Source organism: Barbatula barbatula, assembly GCF_947034865.1.
Source record: "Barbatula barbatula genome assembly, chromosome: 23".
NCBI classification, from domain to species: Eukaryota; Metazoa; Chordata; class Actinopteri; order Cypriniformes; family Nemacheilidae; genus Barbatula; species Barbatula barbatula.
Genome location: NC_136786.1, coordinates 19,435,410 through 19,456,576, shown reverse-complemented (window position 1 = coordinate 19,456,576; position 21,167 = coordinate 19,435,410). Strand labels below are relative to the sequence as shown.

Sequence of the window (21,167 nt, the reverse complement as noted above, 5' to 3'; positions counted from 1 at the left end):
GAGAGTCCGGTTGTAGGTGGATATTTGAGTAAGGAACAAGTGTTCATATAACACAGAGAGAGAAATGAAAGAATACAGATACAGCACTAGGACCCAGAAGCCTCCCGTAAGTCACTTAACCTGAATCACTCAGGATGAAGCACAGTGATGCCGCAGAGTCCTGAATGGCGTATGGAGACCAGTCTGAGAAGGCCAGCTGCTGACCACACGGATAAAACCAGACATATGAGAGTAAGAAGTGTCCGTGTGCCGAACATCTAGTGTGCTGTTTTTACTGTTTTCTGCTCTTCAGGAGCTCTGCTTGCATCATATTCATTTCAGTCTTTTTCTTGACTAATCTCACATTTTTCATTCACTTATAAAAGACCTGTTTGTTATTTATTCTGTCAGACTGGACAGCAGCAGAAGACTCTTTAGGGATTTGTGGCTTGATCTCAGAAACTTCATCATAACTAGATGGTCACTTATCACATTGAATATCTTCACAAGCACCTCCACACGAGCAGATTTCTCAATGATTTGAGTTGGATTCTATCTCACTGTGTGCCCACACCGACCCACCATTGAACCTCAAGACTGTTACACGCAGACGAAACAAAACCCCTCATTGAAGTTTTCGGGCAAGATGTGTTGGGTCCAGTCGTAGAGGTTCATTGAACAAGATTTTGATGTTCTGGACTATATATATATATTGACCTGCGTGAGTAACTCTGGAATACGGTCATGGGGAACGCAGCGGGGAGTCTGGAGATGTCCCCGGCACGGGATGTTAAACGGCCGCTTAGAGCGTACGGGACGAAACAAGCACAGGCCACTAAACTCCCCATCCCACCCGAGGAGGAATTAGAGGACAGATTCAACATTGTGCTGGTAAGTGAAAAACGAAATATTCTCATACACACACTTCACACATTGGATAGTTAGGGTTAGGGATAGTTCACCCAAAAAAGAAGATATTTTGAAGAACGCTGATAACCAAACAACACTGCGTTTATTGACTACCACTGTATGAACACAAAACCTCTGAGACATTTCTCAAAGCATCTTCTTTTGTGTTCCACATACAGGCATTAAACAACATGAGGTCGTTTCATTTTCCTCTCCCCTATCCCTTTAAGAGTTTAAGAAGTCTGTGTATTTCCATTAATGGATGTTGGCTGAAATAAGTGGCAGTAACACATTTGACCTCATGACAACCTGACTTGCATCTTTGCATGAAAAATTATAATCACTTCAACTTCTTCAGATGAAGAAAAATGGAAACTCAGCCGTCCTAAACGCCCAATGGAAATGACCTAACACTAAATGTGATGTTCTGCACTTGAATTGAGTGTGTGTGTGTGTGTGTGTGTGTGGTGTGTGCGTGCGTGCGTGCGTGTGTGCGTGCGTGTGTGTGTGCGTGTGTGCGTGTGTGTGGTGTGTGCTTGTGTGCGTGTGTGCGTGTGTGTGCGTGTGCGTGTGTGCGTGCGTGTGTGTGTGTTCAGACATCTGTTAAATCTCCTCCAGTATGAGCGTTATGTCGCAGAAAGATCGCTGTCTCACTTGGCTTTTAACACGTCATGAGGTGCATGTTTATGTGCTTTATCTACTCTCTTCATCGAATGAATGTATGTTAGTGAGAGTCTTTGTGGCTCCTGATGAAATCAGGATTACTGAACATCAAACTTGAGAGTCTGGCATTCTCAAAGCCTCCGGCCGACATGTAAATAACTTTATTTAAAGGTTCAGTGTATGATATTTAGTGGTATAGCGTTGAGGTTGTGAATTGTGACCATCTCACTCCACACCTCTCTTACAAAGCACTACGGTGGCTGACACAGAACTAAGATATTGTCAAGTTTTCACTTCTTTACTGAAGGACATAATGTATTTAATGCAACACGTTCTGTGGAGCGGTTTGTCCCTGTAGGATTACCGTAGAAACAACGTTCCATGTAAGAGGACCTGCGATGTGTGTAGATAGAAATAACTCATTCTGAGATAACAAAACATAACGCTTCATTATGTGAGGTCTTTATACACCTCTGAACACACAGTTGTCTATATTATATTGTATTTCCTCCACAAAATGACACACTGGACCTTTAAAAGGGACACTAAAAATGCAAACATGTTCATGCAAACCGGTCTATATGGTGAACAGGTCTGGCTCGGTGTAGTCGACTGTAATGCATTCTGTGTTCATTCATTCAGTCAATATGTTTGTAAACCCGATGAGCACTCCACACACTTCAATCATTTCACGTGAGCTGCACACAAGTACTAAATACAAATGACTATTTCATTGATCTGATTGACAGAACATTGAACAAGGTCTACCGTACCTACAACAGTTTGTGACACAGTGTTTGTGTTGGTGTGTAATGTAAATCACAAGCAAATAATGCAAGAAGCATTGATGGTGTATTTGACACAATTAACCCAAGAGACCAAGGGAAAATGTTACGGCACAGAGGATGTGTTCTCGTGTAGTGAAACCAATAAATACTCAAAGTCATTGGGTTTAGTCATTAATAGTGGGTTTAGAGACAACGTTTCTACATGAAAACAATGGTGACTTCTTGGTGATAACTGCAGCGTGGAATCTGGTGAAATGGAGAATTGTCTGCAAGGCCTACAGGTCTCTCAATATACCAATGGCTCGGTCAGTTATTGATAGTTTGCACGCGGCCAAACCTGCAACATCCATCTCCATCAGTAAACCACCGTACTGCTGGTACCAAACAGTCTGGACTTAAATCATTAAGATATGAATCAAAGTCACTTGTGACTGCTGATATTACAGTAAAGACTAAGAACAATTAGGCTACTGAGCGTTCCACACATCTTTTGAAGCAAAATAATAGTTTTTAAACTTACAGTCGGGGATATGAAAGCTGAATTATCTTACCTGCGTAATAAACAGATGAAAAACTTCATAGATTTACGGAACAATGAGGCAAAAGATGGAGTTGACTTTTGACCCCTCAGAACACCCTGTTAACTGCAGGACAACAGCCTGTGTGTTTTATACTTTTTGTGAGTTATGGCCACCAGTGTCTGTGTGTTCTCAGTTTCAAGTTCACTTGGTAGTGTGTGTGTGTGTGTGCGTGCGTGCATGCGTGCGTGCGTGCGTGTGTGTGTGTGCGAGCGTGCGTGCGTGCGTGTGTGCGCATTGATCCAGTCATGCTCACCGGCAACCAGAAAACAATTTACACAATATTTCTATTAACCATCGCCTGCAGGCACAATGTATATATGTGTTTAGAATCATCTGATGCTACTCTGAGTCAGTGATGATGTCATTATTTCATGGCCGTAACAGTGTGTGTGTATGTCAGCACAATGGCAAACACTCATGCTGATCATACATTATTAAGGGGGTTGTCATAGCAACATGAGGACACACAGCACTCATCCGCCGGTTCAAAAAGGCCATTGATAGAGTCAGCATAGTTTATTACACATGTGATATGTGCACTGCTCACCGGACGTTACCGCTGAATCTTCTGGGGCCGTGTGCTGACTGTGTCACTTGTTAGTGGTAAACCAAGTCAGATTGAAATCTCATTGTCTTTACAAATTATATTTATGGTTTATTGTGACCAGATAAAAAAGGATGACTTGAGTGCTGCAAGGAATCATCAAGGAACATTTATCATTTCAAGGCTGGTTGGAATGCTTGATTCTGATAGATGTTTGCTGGTTTGTTATTCCCAGATAACACACGGTAACCTGGATGGAGAAAATCATTTAGACAGTTTTTTTGACAAAATCAATATAGATATGTCTTTTAATAACATATATGACATATTTACAAATCTTTAAACCAAATTGCTTGTTTGTGACATTTGAATGTCGTTTGAAACTAAACGTCTTTTCCTCACAGAAGTTCTGCGTTCAGTATAAATGAGCTAATAAAATATTTCTAATTCATATTTCATGTCCAGTTCTATCTCATGTGGCCAGTAGTCGTGTAATAAGCGGGATAATGTACAAGCAGCCGTCTGTTAATAATCCCCTTCAGTGAGACACAAAACCCTTCGCTTAGCGTCCTGATCACACTGAACATAACAACCGGCTCTCTGTACATTGTCATGTTTATTACACAGCTAATGGTTTTGAAACATGAATGTTAGTGAATGATGTTCATCTCTTTCTGTTATTGCAGAATTCTATGAATCTTCCACCTGATAAAGTCAAACTGCTCTGTCAATATGACAATGAGAAAAAATGGGAATTAGTTTGTGACCAGGTAAGATATAAGCAAAAACAAAACACCTCACACACAAACACAACTGAACATGCTCTCAATGATAGAGAACACATACTGTAAAACCAGATTTGAAAATAAAAATCTTTTAAAATAAGTGTTATGGACGGTATTAAGTTAACTTGAAGTTTCGCCACATTCAGTCCAATTTAATAAAAGCACATTAAAATAACTGTGATCTGTGATGACATCATATCAACGGTAGGAGCACATCAAGTCTGTTTGAACACACACATTCACACATGATCTCTTCCCAGGAACGGTTCCAGGTCAAGAATCCTCCTTCTGCTTACATCCAGAAACTAAAGGCCGTATTAGACCAGGGTGGAGGCAGGAAGGTATGAATCTGTACGTCTGTGAGCTTGTGTTGGTATATGACGTGTGTTGAAAGATGATCTTTGAATTGACAGTTCAAGAGGCAAGTGCAGGAGTCCACGCAGGTCCTGAGAGAGTTAGAGATCTCGCTGCGCACCAATCACATCGGGTAAGAACCATCACATGACCGTAATACACATGCATGTCATAGATTTAAGTGTGTTCCAGTATTTTATTATCTTTCTCTTGTCTCTTTAGATGGGCTCAGGAATTTTTAAATGAAGAAAATAAGGGCTTAGACGTGCTTGTGGATTACCTCTCTTTTGCTCAACGTGCTGTCACGTATGTACACACAGAGTACCAGACACAACTGAGGAACGTGACTTCTTGATATGACAAGGTGTCTGGGAAAGGGACGTGCTATAAACATCTCTGATATAGTGCACTTAATCGAGTGTTTGCCATTTTGTGGTGTTGTCCAAATTCTGAGTGAACAACTCATTCCCTAAATTTCTTTACTAGTTTTACCCACAATGCATTCTGATTTTGAGTGTACATCCGATGTGGCTCACTCATATTTCCCATGATACAGTGAGATCAACTGTCTGATTAGAGTCAGCTGGAGGAGATTGACCATTAATGCCATCCATGCACGTTTAGTGTTTGTTCTAGTCAACAGTTATTTTCTGCATTTTGAGAATAAACACCTTAAAACGGATGTTATAGAGCGAGGTCCTTTTTTTGAAAATATTTTGTAATAGAATAAACGTGGCAAACAGTTGTTTCGTTCTCTTTATTAAAAACGAATACAAAAACGTGACGAATAATGTGAAAATGAACTTTACCCTTTTACAAAACAATCGATAAAGCCGTACAGGTGTAATATATGCGTTATGATTAGATTACATAAGTGTCTGAAATCTTTCACTCTTTTTCATTCACTTCTTCCCCATATAGTGGACTATTTAGCATTTGGTATATAGGGAATAGTGAACGAGTGAGCGAATTCAAACGCAGATGGTCAAACTACATCTCTGGGGTCCGCTTTTACACAGACATCATGCTTACATCACGGCATGAGCTGGAGGCAAAACAAAGGTTAAACTGGAGGCAGCAAATACAAAGCAGCACCGATTCGGCTACATAAAGAGTTTAAAATATCATCGTGTTGTGTTGCTTAGTGCGACAGGAGACAGAATACAGTCTCCAGTTTGATATTTCAACACCTGCTGCCTCTGCCAAACAAAAACACTGACGACTGCCGGAGTTAAACACAATAATAAATCTATGACATTACTGACCTCTTAAAGAAAAAGCTCATTGTTCATCCAATAACTGCCACCAAACCACATCAAATGACTCAAACTGCATTTTTACAGATTTTACATGGACGGCTCTGATAATGGAAGTTTTGATGAGAAATCTGTGGAAGATCTGACCGTGAGTGCAACAAACTCCCCTACCCACAATTCACCGCGGCCAGGACGGCCCTTCGCCTCAAGGTCAGTCATTCATCTCATACCAAAGTCATTAAATATGAGAGTTACGACACTCCATCTCTCACGGAGCCCTCAGTAGTTCCAAACAAATCTGTGCATTCAACCTATATAAATGGATTTCAGCGGGACAGATAACAGCAACTGTGTTTGCATACATCTATCTTAATATTAGCGCATCGTGTACACTGATAACTGTTGACTACATTTAGAGCAGCATTATCTTGGGAGTAATATGAATATAACATACAATACACCTTTATTTACAACCAAAGTTGACCAAAGTGCATTACAACATGCTATAAGACAATAAAAAGGCATGTAATAAATAGGCACAATAGAACATAAAACTGTAAGATGTCTGGCGCTCCTAAAAATTGAAATCAAAGACAGTTGTCAAGGGACATCGAAAGCCAAAGAAATAAGAAGGTCTTTAAGGTAGATTTAAAGACAGGCAGGGTTGGGGCGGTTCTAATATGGGGGAAAGGTTATTCCAGAGTGATGGGCCGTCAACAGAGAAAGCACGGTCGCCTTGTGTTATTAGCCTAGTCCTCAGGACATCCAGCAGGTCAGAGTTTGAAGATCTAGGTGATCGCAACAGTATAAGACTGCAAAAGTTCAGATAAGTGCATTGGTGCCAAGCAAAAGTGAAGTACAATAGTCAAGCCTCGATGTAACAAACATCTTTAAAGACAAGAATGGCTTTACTCTGGAGAGAAGCCTGAGATGGACAACAGAACGTATCTGCTTATCAAAATTCAGGTTCTTGTCAAGCCAAACACCCAGGTTTCTAACACAGGAGGTACATGTGGATCATTGGGTCCAAACAAGATGAATTCAGTTTTGCTCTCGTTAAGACATAAGAAATGAGTGGCTAGCCAAACAAACCAAAATGGGCTTAATGGCGATGTGTACTACCACACTTTAGGGGATAAAGATTTGGGAGTCGTCTGGATATAGTTGGAAAGAGACGTTGTGCTTATTAAAAATAAACCCTATGTAAAGCATATTTCAATTGCCAACTCGTTAAAATGTAATAAAAGGCACCAACTGTATGGCAAATGTGTTTGGGAGACACTGAAATGATACTATCCAAAACTATGGGATGCTCCATGACGCGAGTTACTTCTCCATTCCATTCGTCCTGTGGAGGTCCATGTGAGTGTCTTAACTCTTATATTCAACGGCTCTGTCTCATACCAAAAGCCAAACAAACACACCTTTTGATTTTAGCCATAATAACTCAAGAAACACAGCTAACTAACACAATAAAACATGAATCGAGTCACCTCATTTTGGAGCCAAACTCTTCATATTCTATATTCAATTGTGCATTAGTAGTATAAAACTGGGGTACAATTCAACGATGAAGGAACAGGTTTCTTTGAATGAAGACTAAATACAACATGAATGATATATTTGTGTTGATCTTTCTTGTGTAGAAAAGCTCTGCGTTACTCTCGACTGCTCAGCCAGAAGAATAACCTTCATCTGTGTATCATGTGCCTGCGTGCCATCATGAATTACCAGGTGCTCTACACTAGTCTGGTCTCATCTGGTCTGGTCTGGTCTCTCGTCTAATAAACCTTTCCATGTGTCTGTATTAGTTGGGGTTTAATGAGGTGATGGCTCATCCCAGCTGTGTCAATGAACTCACCCTCAGTCTGAACAACAAGAGTGGCAGGTGAGAGGTGTGTTCCTGTGTTTTCCATTCGACTGCATTGCTGTTTTTACAAACTGTACGAGTGTGTTTGTGTGTGTTAGGACCAAAGCTTTGGTTCTGGAGCTGCTGGCGGCGGTGTGTCTGGTCAGAGGAGGTCACGAAATGATTATTGCTGCCTTTAATCATTTCAAAGTGGTAAGAACTATTCTTCTCTTGATATCTCTCACTTACTCTTCTGACCGACCTTCTGGCTTTAAAGTGACGTACTGTAGTACTGTAATAAAGAGAAAACTCCTTCCTGTCCAACCTGTCACATTCTGTTACCATCTCTGTCTGAATCTCTCTCTGTGACAAATCTTCCTGTCCGTTTTGTATTGTTTCGTTTCACACACATACACAAAGTATTTCGTGTTTTGTGTATTTGTGCGAGTCCAGATTAAGACAGATATCTCTGACATCTCGGAGGGTTCCCAACATGCATTTCTTGTATCCAAATTAATGGATTTACCACATCATAAAAATGACATAATACTACAGGTTTAAAATGTCTGGGTCATATACATTTGTCTATATCTGCAGGTGTGTGGAGAGAAGAACCGATTTGAAAAACTAATGGAATATTTTAGAACCGAAGACAGCAACATTGATTTCATGGTGAGAATTTATAAACCTCTCACGTGTTCTCCCATCTTTTGGATTAAGATGCACATTCATTCAGATTAATTTTGACCTGAACTAAAATGCCCAAAACAATATCAAATCATCTTAAATCAAGCAAAACTTGGTGAATTAAAGGGATAGCTCACTCAAATTCTGTGATCATTTACTCTCTTGTCATTTTGAGCCAGTATGACTTTCTTTCTTCCCCAGAACACAAAAGAAGATATTTTGTACAAATGCTGTCAACGGGTGCCGGCGCTGTTCGGTTACCAACGTTCTTCAAAATATCTTAATTTGTGTGTGTTCTGGGGAAGAAAGAAAGTCATAAAGGTTTAAAATGACAATAGGGTGAGTCAATCATGACAGATATTTTATTGTTGCCTGAACTATGTGAGCAATAATTCGTTTTTCTTTATTTCTACACTAGGTGGCGTGTATGCAGTTTATCAACATTATCGTGCACTCTGTAGACAACATGAACTTTAGGGTGTATTTACAGCATGAGTTTACACAACTGGGACTAGACTGTTATCTGGAGGTGAGCAGTAAATGAATGTACAGACTGAAGTGAACTTACTTAACCCCAGAAAAACCTTTCTGCAGAACAATCATTCTCAAACTTGGGAGGCCCCAAGATGGATCCAGGGGGGCCACATAAACCCTAAATGCAACCAAACATCAGAAAAATAACACCACCAACCCAAAGAATTGATATTCCAGCATTGTGTAACTGATACAGTCTTTATATGGGGGGCCGCAGAGCACTGCACTCTACACAAAGGGTTCTTACCACGAAACAGTTTGAGAACCACTTCTGTAGAAAACCTCTCCCCACTCTTAACACTAACCATAATTGATCTCTTAAATCAGAGGGATAAAACAGATGAACAACAACCATGCACATGTATACATTACATTTCTGTTTGTGTTTGCGTGTGCGTGTGTGTAGAGGTTAAATGCAACTGAAAGCGAGAGACTGCAGCTACAGATTCAGGCGTATCTCGACAACATGTTTGATGTCGGAACAATGTTAGAGGACGCAGAGGCAAAAAACACAATAATGGAACATCTGGAAGATCTACAAGAAGAAAACACACAGGTAAACACATCCCAAATACACATACACTATATCCTCAATCTACAAGTGTATCACCGATGTACGATGTGTATAGTTTTTTTGTGTCTGTGAGAATAAAGTCCAAACAGAAAACCTTCCACCTGGTTTGGACACAGTGAAAGAGTAAATGCAAACTACTGATCGAGCAGAACTGTGTGTGTTCATGACAGTTAATCTTCAGAATGCAGCAGTGTGAGAATGAAGCAGAGAAGAAGACATCTGAACATGAGAAACAACTCGTACAGAAAGCCAAAGAGGTGGAACTTCTGAAGGTAATGCTGATTTGAATTCACATATTGTACATGCTTGCTTATACCGAATGTGTGTTTTCTAACCTGTGTGTGTGTGTGTGTGTGTGTGTGTGTGTTTAGGAAAGTCTGAAGGGGGCGTGTTCTCAGGTCTCCCACCTGCAGCAGAGAGAGAAAGAAAGAGAGAGAGACATTGAGAAGGACAGACAGAGTTCAGCCAAAGCTTTGACCGAGCTGGAGAAGATAGCTCATGTTCTGGTGGACAAAGGTCTGATTCGCATGGAAAGATCAGAGTCTGGATCTCTGGATGTCCAAATCATAGCTGCCACTAACACTGATGGTAAGACCATAAATATGTATATATTGTCATATAGACTCATTAGAAAAATAAAATAATCCTATTTTTCTTTCCTTGAACAATATGAAGTACAGTAGTCTGCTCTCTTTTCATTTGTAGATAAGACTACTACAGAAAATTCAAAGACCTTACCTGTGAAAGAATCACAGCCTCAGGATCAAGCTCCGCCCCTAGCCCCTCCACCTCCGGTCTTCAATGTCCCTCCTCCCCCTATGAGTTTAGCCCCACCCCCTTTACCTGTAAGGACAGGTACAATAGTGACAGGTGAGAGCACAGAAAATGCACAATTAAAAAGGTTCAAATTGCTGTACATTTATTGGCTGCATATTTTTTCCTGTGTGTGTGTGCGTACGTGTGTGTGTAGGTGTTAAAGACAAGAAACCGATCCAGACCAAGTATCGTATGCCTCTGCTAAACTGGCAGGTTTTAATGGCAGAACAGGTGGCTGGGACCGTCTTCACTGAACTGGATGATGAAAGTGTTCTTAGGGTGAGATCTGTGTGTGTGCGTGTGTGTGTGTGTGTGTGTGTGTGTGTTGATGGTTAGTAACATGAAACTGGGGTATAAGTGGGCGGGGCATAACCTGTAGAAGCAACCTAAAGTAGTAACCAACATATTTTTTCTTCATATAATCTCATATTATATAACGATAATTAGAAATGAAAATGATTCCCTGCAAAAACTAAAACTAAAATAAAAACGAAGGTGTGTAGGCAGTTTCAGCAGCAACAACTTCTGCATAGAATCAATAACCGTTAAGTGGTTTTCACTTAATTTAATACAATTATTATACAATATACTATTAAACTAATTACATATAAATGAAATATAAATAATTGTTATATTATAACCAAACATGCGTCCCATGAAACCATATGAAATCCTAGCAATTCATAAAATAAACAATAAAGTGATAAAAGCACAAAATTGCTCCTCAAATTAAACTAAAAAGAAAAGAAATAAAAAGCGAATTAAATATATTAATAAATCAACAATTAAACTAAAATCAACAATACCTGACTCGTTACAAACATTAAAGTATGATAAGATCATGAGTAACTATTTGTGTCCAAACTTTTGATGTGAAACTCTTGGCCTGGGTGAACTTCCATTTGTATATATAGTGTCAGTCCTTTGATTTATTAGTTTTAAATGAGTTACTCTGTAATATGTGCTTAGACAAAACACATATTGGGATTTAAATCGTTGTGTTTGAGCGCCCTCTAGTGGACAACAAGTTTAGAAGACAAAGATTTCAATGTGTTTAGAAGACTAACATTTGCAGCCCAATGATTTACTGCAGCGATATTTTGGGAATAAAATGTGTGCCGGTCTTGGGCTCTGTGTGTATCACTGTGATTCATGTGTTTGACATCTGCTGTCTCTGCAGGAGCTCAACATGGATGTGTTTGAGGAGATGTTTAAGACCAAAGCTCAATCTGCTCCTGTTGATGTGGGGACTCTGAAGATTAAAGTGACTCACAAAGCATCGAGTAAAATCTCCCTACTGGAGCCCAACAAGGCCAAAAATCTCGCCATCACGCTGCGCAGAGGAGGCATGAGCGGAGCACAGATCTGTGATGCCATTGAAACGTGCTTCAAAAATCTACCAAAAATCGAATTCTCTTCTCCTCAAAACATGCTTATATAAACCTCATGCTCTCTCTCTCTCTCTCTCTCTCTCTCTCCGCAGGTGTAATCTTGATTTGTTAAACTCAGATTTTCTGGAGCAGTTGGAGCGTTTCATCCCGTCTGATTATGAGCTGAAGCTGATTCAGAGTTTTGAGCGTGAGGGACGGCCTGTGGCGGAGCTGTCGGAGGAAGACAGATTCATGGTGGCTTTCAGTAAAATCCCACGTCTCTCGCAGAGGATCAGCACAATGACATTCATGGGCAGTTTCAGCGAGAGCATCCAGCTTCTACAGCCGGTGAGTATGTACAGTACACGTCCCCTTCAGTTCCCAATGGATACAATCATGTTTGGGAAATCCAACACTGACTTTTCATTTTGTTCTTCAAATATTTCACAGCAATTAAATGCAATTCTCGCTGCATCAATGTCCATCAAAACCTCCAGCAAGCTGAAGAAGATTCTAGAGGTAAAGAAATAACGGTAACACTTTATATGAAGGTATCTCTTATGAAGCATTTATAAATGTGTTCATTAATGGTTAATAAGTCATTTACTAATGCATTATAAAGCAGTTATAACTGAATGAATAAAAAGAGAGATTCTAAGGAAATGTCTGGCAAACAGTGAGCATGGGTAAGAAAACTAACACAACGCCCTACAGTGTCCAGTCTGACAGACTATATTATAAACAACATCAATCTGCTTTCTAGTCCAATAAATGATGAATAAATGCATTTATTAAGCATTTATAACATGTGAGTTAAACATGGCTCACTATTTGGCAGGTATTTCATTAGAATCCCTCTTTTTATTCATGCAGTAATAACTGCTTTGTATTGTATTTGTAAACGACTTCTTAATCATAAACACATTTATAAATGCTTTATGCTTTAAGGGTACTTTAATGTAAAGTGTTATAATAATATATTCCATAAGTCTGTGACTTGACTTACATTTAAGGACATACTGGCAAAAAAACATCTTTTCTCTAGATCATTCTTGCATTTGGGAATTACATGAACAGCGGGAAAAGAGGCTCAGCGTATGGATTTCGACTCCAAAGTCTTGACCTGGTATTTGATTTCTATAATGCATTAGATCACGGACAAATGGTTAGATATCGTGTAAAATAAGTGCTGTTGATATAGTTTCAGATCTCATATGCTTAAATTAAATTACGTTTACAAAAACCTCCGTCTCCAGCTTTTGGACATGAAATCCACAGATCGAAAACAAACGCTGCTGCACTTCATCGTCAGCATCATACACGAGAAATATCCACAGCTGCAGAACTTTCACACTGAACTACACTTTCTGGACAAAGCGGCACTCGGTGAGTAAATCTCAGCCATTCTTAAACCTTCCCTTAAACAAGATTGGATTGCATTGGATCCTCTGATTAAAGAATAAAGACAATCATATAGACTAACCCGAGGGGTTCTCTTAGTGTCCCTGGACAGCATTATTGCAGACGTGCGCTTGCTTGAGAAGGGAATGGAGATGGTGCGTAAGGACCTCCAACAACACAAAGACAGCGTTGTTCTCACAGACTTTCTGTCCAAAAACGGAAGTGTGCTAGACAGTGTGCTTAAAGACAGCAAAACATCTCAGGTACAACATTAAACTTGAAGGGTTTGTTTCTGAACATGGTGCTTTTCAAATAAAAAGACTCTGTGATGACGTCATATACTTAAGTGAACACAGGTACAGCAGCATTACTGATGTCTGTCCGTCCCGTGCAGGAGGTCTATCACTCAGCTGTGGAATATTTTGGGGAGAATGCCAAAGCCACGCCCCCTTCTGCGTTCTTTCCTGTTTTTGTGAGGTTCATCAAAGCCTATAAGGTAATATCATGACAGCGTACATCATAGTCAATATTAGAAATAATAAACCAAATGAATGCACTTAATACTGAGATTAGGTGTTAACCTTTAGGTGACATTTATACACTGTTTATTATTTATTGGGTTTATTTGCAGGTTTTGCACATTTGCTGACACCAACACAGCAGGTTACATACAGAGCCTGCGTCTCAATTTACATACTTGCATTACTCTAACTTACACCCAGCGAATAAACATTTTGCTAACATTCCTATTAAGTTATTAAAACATTATTTCTAAATGTTTATACACATTCACCAAATAATGTAAGAAAAATGTTCTTATACCAATGTTTAGCAATGATGATAAAATGCTCTTTAAACATTACTGCAAGAAGGTTTTTGATAACTTTGAGGGAACTTGTTGAAAATGTTCCTTATTGCAAAATCAGGGTTGCCATCTGCATCTGCATCGACTCATTTTTTTAGTTCAGTTTAGTTCAATTGATTATTATGATTTGACGCACAAACCTCACAAAATAAACTTTGGGTTGCTGCATGTGTCTTCTCTTCCCACGACACGGAATACGAACTTCTGGATCTAATCTTTTCTATCTCTCTCTCTCCGTGTTCCTGTAGCTGGCCGAACAAGAAAACAGACAGCGGAAGAAGCATTTCTCTGAGAATGAGGACAGCACAGACTTAGACATCTCTGAGCCTGCCATGATCATGTCTGTGACTCACAAGGTAAAGAACCAGAAAATAAAAAGACAGGAAGTCAAACGGAATCAGTTCATGGAAACCCTCTGTTCATCTGAGCAGGTCCCCATGTTGCCACGGTTACCGCAGATGGATCTGATCGCGGAGCTGAAACGCAGGCAGGTGTCGCCTCTCGTTCGAGAGGGCAAAGATGGAGCCATCGAAGACATCATCACAGGTAAGTCTGGGGTCAAAGGTCAAATGGCTGCCTCTGCATGCTACCCATCCAAAATAGCATGTGAGATGAGGATTAGTGTGTCAAATCATAATATATTACAAACAGTATGCAAAAAGTGCGCATGCTTGTACAGAAAAGAAGAAACTGTAGACAAATGTAATCATTGAAAATTAACCGATTGGAGCTACTACATCAGTTTTTCAAAGTATAAACTTATATAATGAAAAATCTACAAATGTAGATAGATGCTAAAGATGACATGTACTGTAAGAGCAAACATCATCTGACATACTGTAGGGCATCTCAGTACTGGCATACTATCTTACATAGTCAAAATAATCAAAATAAAATGTGAAGTTTATAAATTGGGATGCAGCCTAATTCTACACTGACATCATATAGATCAATGAAATACACGATTAATAATATAAACACTACTAATGTCACGCAGAGTTCCCTTCTTGCCTCTCAACGCTCTGTCACACTTCCTCTTGTCTGTTGGTACATCTTTGAATCTTTGGGGGGCTAAACTGCTTTTCTTCTGCTCTTATAAGGTCTGGATCTGTTTTTGTGCTTCTCAGCTCTGCATGTGGTGCCGTTTGCCGCGCGTTCAGGGAAACGTTCTTCTCGTCTGCTCTGTGATTCTGCTTTTAGCGAAGCCACTTCTGTGTAACTGTCTGTTTTCTGTGGCTGAAGGTATCTTTCCTCCATCATCTCTATCTGCAAATCTGTTTGTTCTGCTTCTTAAGGTTTCTGGCCCTAAACTCTGGTATTAGGGTCCTTTGAGTTTTGAATAGGTTCTTTGCTGCTTGTAAATGATGTCTTTACTATTGAAAAGTGCTTTCGGGAGTTTCTGACTTTGTGTATGTATGTGTGCATGCGTGCGTGCATGCGTGTGTGTGTGTAGATTTGAGGAACCAGCCGTATATCCGAGCAGACGGAGGCAGACGAAGCGCCAAATGGAAAGCATCTCAGCAGCTTCCAGTGTCCTCAGATATCTCCCTGTAACACTCACACACGCCTCAAAGAACTCCACGATGAACAAGAAAGCCAAAAAAAACTGTTTACAAGAAATATTTCAACTTCAATATTTAATATGAACTCTAAATTAACTTGTATAAAGAATCAATATACGATTTATTCCACATGTAGGAGTTCCCACACTTGATGAACCAGTTAAGAATATCTAATCCAACCCAAATTAAAAAGAACATATTTTGAATAAATGTAAACTTAACTTATACCCAGATGATTCTTCTTCGATATGACAATTTTGAAATAATGTTTGTTTAAATTCCTTTCTTGCGTTTCTTGTAGTTTTGGGGTGAAGCATTTGATAAAATTCATCATTTTCGACCACATCTTTTCTCCTTACTGTAAATGTATAGCAGTAGCTTATACGTGTATACGTTTTTTTTTCATACAAATCCATAACTGCTTCTTTCTACATACATTTAACACAATAAAGATTTTTATACTGGACGACTAGCACAAATAAAAAGTATTGAAATGAATTCTACTGGAGGACAATGAATGTGGAAGTCATATGTAGAAGATACTCACTTTAATAGTCACAAAACACCACAAGGACATTCAAAACCAACAGTCTCTTTTACATACAGAACCAGACGAGGTTTTATCAACATGAATACAACTTCTGCATTATAACATTTCCATATAGACATATTTCTATTGGTCAACATTGCATTCGCACTTTTATGGATATTGTTTGATCACAAGAATTTGTAAATAGATAGATGGATATATACATTCTGCCCGTTGCATTAATGAAAAGTGTTTTTGTTTAATCTATTGGTCGCCGTCAAAGAGGTTTGGAATGGTTGAATGGTTTGTTATAGATTAGAGACAACAGTGAAAAGCATCTGATCTACTTACATAGAAGTCTATTTATTAAAAAAATGTTTCTCTTTTTAAATACAGAAGGCCATCTATCTTACACACGTCAACATAACGTACAGAGAGAAGATTCTGCATGCGCACTTCAAGATCTCTGCATGCAGTTCAGAACTCTCGCGACAGTTCAAATAAAAAAGTTTACAAAAAATACCCTAAATGAACAAATCCATGATACAGTTTATATACAGGTACACAGATACACTGTTGTTTTGCCATTTATCAGTATGTGAACACAGCATATGATGCTCAGAGAGTTTGGGTTTATTTTCCATATCAAGTCACAAACAAAACATGAGGTATGTACCGCGCTTCTCATGGACACGACCACCAAACTATAGCATCCAGCTTTTTGAATAATAATATACAGGTATACATACAATCTCTTTCACGACGATGGCAGTGGAGCCGTTGTATACAATATAAACCCTTGGCATTCATTACGAGAATGAAAGATCAATAGAAAGCAGTTTGGTTAGGTATCGGCTGCTCTTTCACCTTCAGTTCTGTGACACAAAGTGCTTCACATGTATGTGTGTGTGTGTGTGTGTGTGTGTGTGTGTATGATGAAATGTGGCGTACATTCACACTTCAGATTGCACTGCATGGGGAACACAGATTTGTTGATGCATATAGACTCCCGAGTATCGTTTGGAGATGACTTTGGATAAGGCATGTACCCCGCGTGAATTTAGACATACTATTCTAACACATTCTCTTTCTTTTGCGTATAAAAATACAAAAGCTCATCTTGTATAAAAATCTAGTTTATCCTTGATATTGAATTTCGTGCCAATTGAAATTTTTGCTAGTCATGTTTGGTGCGATGACTGTTTTTAGTTGTGCTACGACTCTGCAGAAAGTCTAGACAATTATTTCTACACAATTAGCAATTCAAACGCAGGTCTAAAACTCATTTCAGCATCGTCGTACCATTTGAGGGTCACATTTGACATCTTGTGTTTAGTGTAGATAAACGGATCCATCCGAGCAGCTTTTCTAAGAGATTCAGACCGTACCAGTCAAAGCTCTTCTATACTGTCAGAAACACTGTGCTTTAGTTGTGGACGTCCATCTTCACCACGCAGTGTACGTGCACCTTGAATGGGATCAGATCTCCGGGTAAAAGGGGCATGTAGGGACACTGAGGGCAGAACTCAAGACGCTGATGGTCAACATGCAACAACATTTATAGGACAATTTGAGGTAGAAAGGCAAAGTGGATGGTTGTACATAAACAAACAATGTCTTCTTGTGTTAGAATAAAGAGGTGTCCGTGTTTTCACACAAAGTATAGTATGTTTTCATTCAAATATCCTAAATAGACTTAAATTCCCATTATTTCAGATTTTTCATTCAACCCAGTCCAAAATACTTAGAAGGGAAGAATGTTCTGTTTGTCTTACTGTAAGAGTTTACATGAGATCTATGTTGGCCATATTTATGGAATTGTTTATAATGTAGATAACCTCAGCGTGAGCTCAGGAGAGGGTTGACTGAGGATCAGATAAGACCGGTCGGTGGATAAAAGAGAGAAAAACAAAGATAAAATCAATACTTCCAATGAAAGCTGTTGTGGGGATTGAATGTTTCAACTAATGCTCCTGAATACATTAAGCAATGCATAGATTTCGAGGGAACAGTATTTCTTTACTTTGGTAGCGCTCATTCTGTCATACCTATAATAGTCACAAGGGGCAGTGTTTCTTCATTTTATAGTTACAGTGGTTAGTTGAACATGTATGACGTCACGTAAAGAAAGAAAATGATTACAAGCTTAAAGTCGTATGATTTCAGATAAAGTCAAATAACGTGAATAAAGCGCAAGCAACTTGATATTTATTAATAATAAACAATACGAGATGTTGTAACGTAAATATATTTCCACGAGTCTCATTCTCGTCATTTTAACTTTTCTCAAAACACAACGACTTTAATGTAAATGTATTATTGACATTATGTATTACGAAGATAATGTTAATAGTAGGTTTTTTTATGTAATATGACACTAAAACGCTGTCGTAGCCTACAAAGAAAAACAGGACATATGTTGAGATAAAAGTTGAACAGAAAACAGAAAAGTTGAATCCAGACTCTGTGTTCTTGCTATTTACACTGTGACTTTAAGTAGAAGCTTTTAATGCTGTCACAACATTAAAGAGCCAATGAAAGCACGCATCACACTCGGTAGCCCCGCCCACAGTGAGAGTTTGATTTTGTACTGCAGCATTTTCACTTGTCACATCGCATTATAAAGACACAAAGTGGCATCTGTTGTGCTGCATTTCTTTCTTTCACCTCATGATGAATGTTTTCTCTTCTCTTGACAGTCAGGTTAGTTTTTCCCTGATAAAGTCATTTTTAGCAGAAGTCTGCCACGGGTCAAGAATTCAGATTCTTACAGATTCTTACAGTGTTCAGGGTCGAGAGATTTACTTCACCTCATTAAACATCTACAGCGAAACCTCAAGAAAAGCACACGTCCGCTCACTATTCACATCGTCCTCGGCACTCGGGGGCCAACAAACACTTTTAAGAATAAATGATCCCTTTAAACAGAATCTTTACTGAGCCGCTGCTCCATGCGCCATAATGTCCCGATAACAGATTCACGTCACAGACCTCCCATTAAGCCCGAGCAGACGGGCCCGTCGGACTCTATGGAATGCCAAATGATCCAGATCTTTGCCTGGGAACAAAGCCTGAGCGCTTGGACACTGACTGATGACCAGGAAACCGTCTCCTGTTGTGGTTCAGACCGCACTCATCGACTCTGATCAAGACACCTGTCTGTCTGTACGCAAGCCCGGTATGAAAAACAGAAGACTTATGGTATAAAACAAATGAATGCAACGTTTTGGAGAACAAAAAAAAAGATAAAAGTCCCTGTTTCCTGTGGCCTTAACCAATGGCTCTCTGGTTTAACACAAGTATTAAAGTGTTCTGTGAATCTATAGATATCTATATTCCTTTAAATACCTATATACCTATATTATATGTCATATTTCAATCTACAGGAATATAAAAGTACAGTATATCTTGGCAATATTTTTGTGGTATGGATAATGTACACATAGTTTTTGTATGCATGGATTACTAAGCAAACAAAGCACACTGCGTATAAACAGATACAAAGCTTTGTCAGATGTTTTTCTTGTGAGACAGATCTTTTCTACAGAAATTGATTCAAAATGTAAAATGGTGGTTGGCGTCAACAGCCGACAGAGGCTTTAGTTCACCTCACTGCCTGGAATCTGATGAGACGCTAAAGTGCAGAATGATGTCAGAATTCTTTGATCTGTTTTGGAGAAAGCGAGGGTCTCTACGTTTTGAATGCTTATATCTTCTAAACGTCAATGTTGTCGATGTCTAACATTGCAATGACTTCATGTGGACTTTAAAAATTGTGGCAGGATTCAGGAATCACATGCTCTGGTTTTTCACGGTGATTGTCCATTAAATTCTCTAAGTATGTGTGACGGGTAACTCTGACAACAACACAGACTACAATCTACCCAGACAACACCATGATTGATTGACACATTAAACTCCTCACAACATCTCGCTTTCTGTCTAGTTCCTTCCATTTCTTAAAAAAACATCTAAAAGGCTCACGCTTACTAAACATCATTCTGTTTAAAGCCAAACAGACAAACACACATCATTAAAGTAATGAAACCATGTGAGAAAGAAACTGAAATCATCATTCACTGAACATGTTAGTCAACATCCGCTCGCTGCTCATGAATCTCATGTTGTATTCAAACTGAATGACATACAGTATATATTCCTGTGAAATATTGCATCTTATCACGCACTTGTGTCACTGTCAATTAACCAATGTGCTTTATTCTTATTCATTTTCACAGTGAAATAACAAAGACTCGGAAGCTTGCGGCTAGTTAAAGGAGTAGTTCACTTCAAAATGGGTCCCTATTGACCTTTCATAGCAGGAATAACAATGACTTTCGTAAGTCAATAGGGACCCATTTTGAAGTGAACTACTCCTTTAAGAGCCTTCACCCTGCAGGAGGGAGAGAAAGAGAGAGAGGAACCTGTAGACGAGGCATGAAACCGTTCTTATCTCTTTCCACCCAAATGTTCCTTCTCTCTCTTCTCTTTCGTTGGGATTCATTAAGGGAACTCGCTGCCTTAAGACGGCCTTCTTGTTTCCTCTTCTTGTTCAGTGTTCACCCTTGTTCTTGTTAGTTTCTCCACCATCAGTGTCACCAGACTACACCATTGGTCAAGCAAACAGAATATAATACAATCCCCAACCAGCCCACTCTTGAAATGACACATGGAACTTCGTATCAGTTATATACAGCCGCAGAAACAATGAAGATACAACACTTGTGACAACATTTCTCCCAAAATCCAAATGAAAATTTTGTATTTTGTTTGAATTTATTTGCAGAAAATGTAAAAACAAAGAAAATATGCGATGTTTGCATGATGTTTGCTTGAATACTACAAATAAATGTTCTTATTCATGTTTTAGCGTCATCACTGTGCTTTCAAATCCTCTGATGTCCAAATTCAGTTTTTCAGGAAATGCAAAAAAAAAACTTTCTGAATTATTGCAGTCTGTGTTGTCTTCTTATTGGTTAGATATTTGTAAAACCCAGTGACAAACATAAAGGGTGAAGAATAATAATGATTTATGGCAAAGATTATAAGATTTGGATATACAGGACAGAAGAGACATGTTCATTTTAGTCAAGTATATGATTGAATGCAGAAATGATGATT

General features: G+C 39.0%; 1 protein-coding gene across 1 annotated transcript; it reads left to right on the top strand.

The window, feature by feature from the left end:
• Nucleotides 1-723: 723 nt before the first annotated feature.
• Nucleotides 724-16,026, top strand: fmnl1b (formin-like 1b; the record flags this gene model as incomplete). Its single annotated transcript, XM_079447670.1, has 26 exons — nucleotides 724-870; nucleotides 4,151-4,234; nucleotides 4,510-4,590; nucleotides 4,663-4,736; nucleotides 4,826-4,909; nucleotides 5,947-6,069; nucleotides 7,506-7,593; nucleotides 7,671-7,747; nucleotides 7,828-7,921; nucleotides 8,306-8,380; nucleotides 8,814-8,924; nucleotides 9,336-9,485; nucleotides 9,674-9,775; nucleotides 9,875-10,091; nucleotides 10,209-10,373; nucleotides 10,474-10,598; nucleotides 11,500-11,702; nucleotides 11,803-12,037; nucleotides 12,140-12,208; nucleotides 12,735-12,815; nucleotides 12,946-13,075; nucleotides 13,190-13,353; nucleotides 13,485-13,586; nucleotides 14,204-14,311; nucleotides 14,387-14,501; nucleotides 15,409-16,026. 26 exons carry the CDS (start codon nucleotides 724-726, stop codon nucleotides 15,507-15,509), a joined length of 3,105 nt encoding a protein of 1,034 aa, XP_079303796.1. The 3' UTR covers nucleotides 15,510-16,026.
• Nucleotides 16,027-21,167: the final 5,141 nt, after the last annotated feature.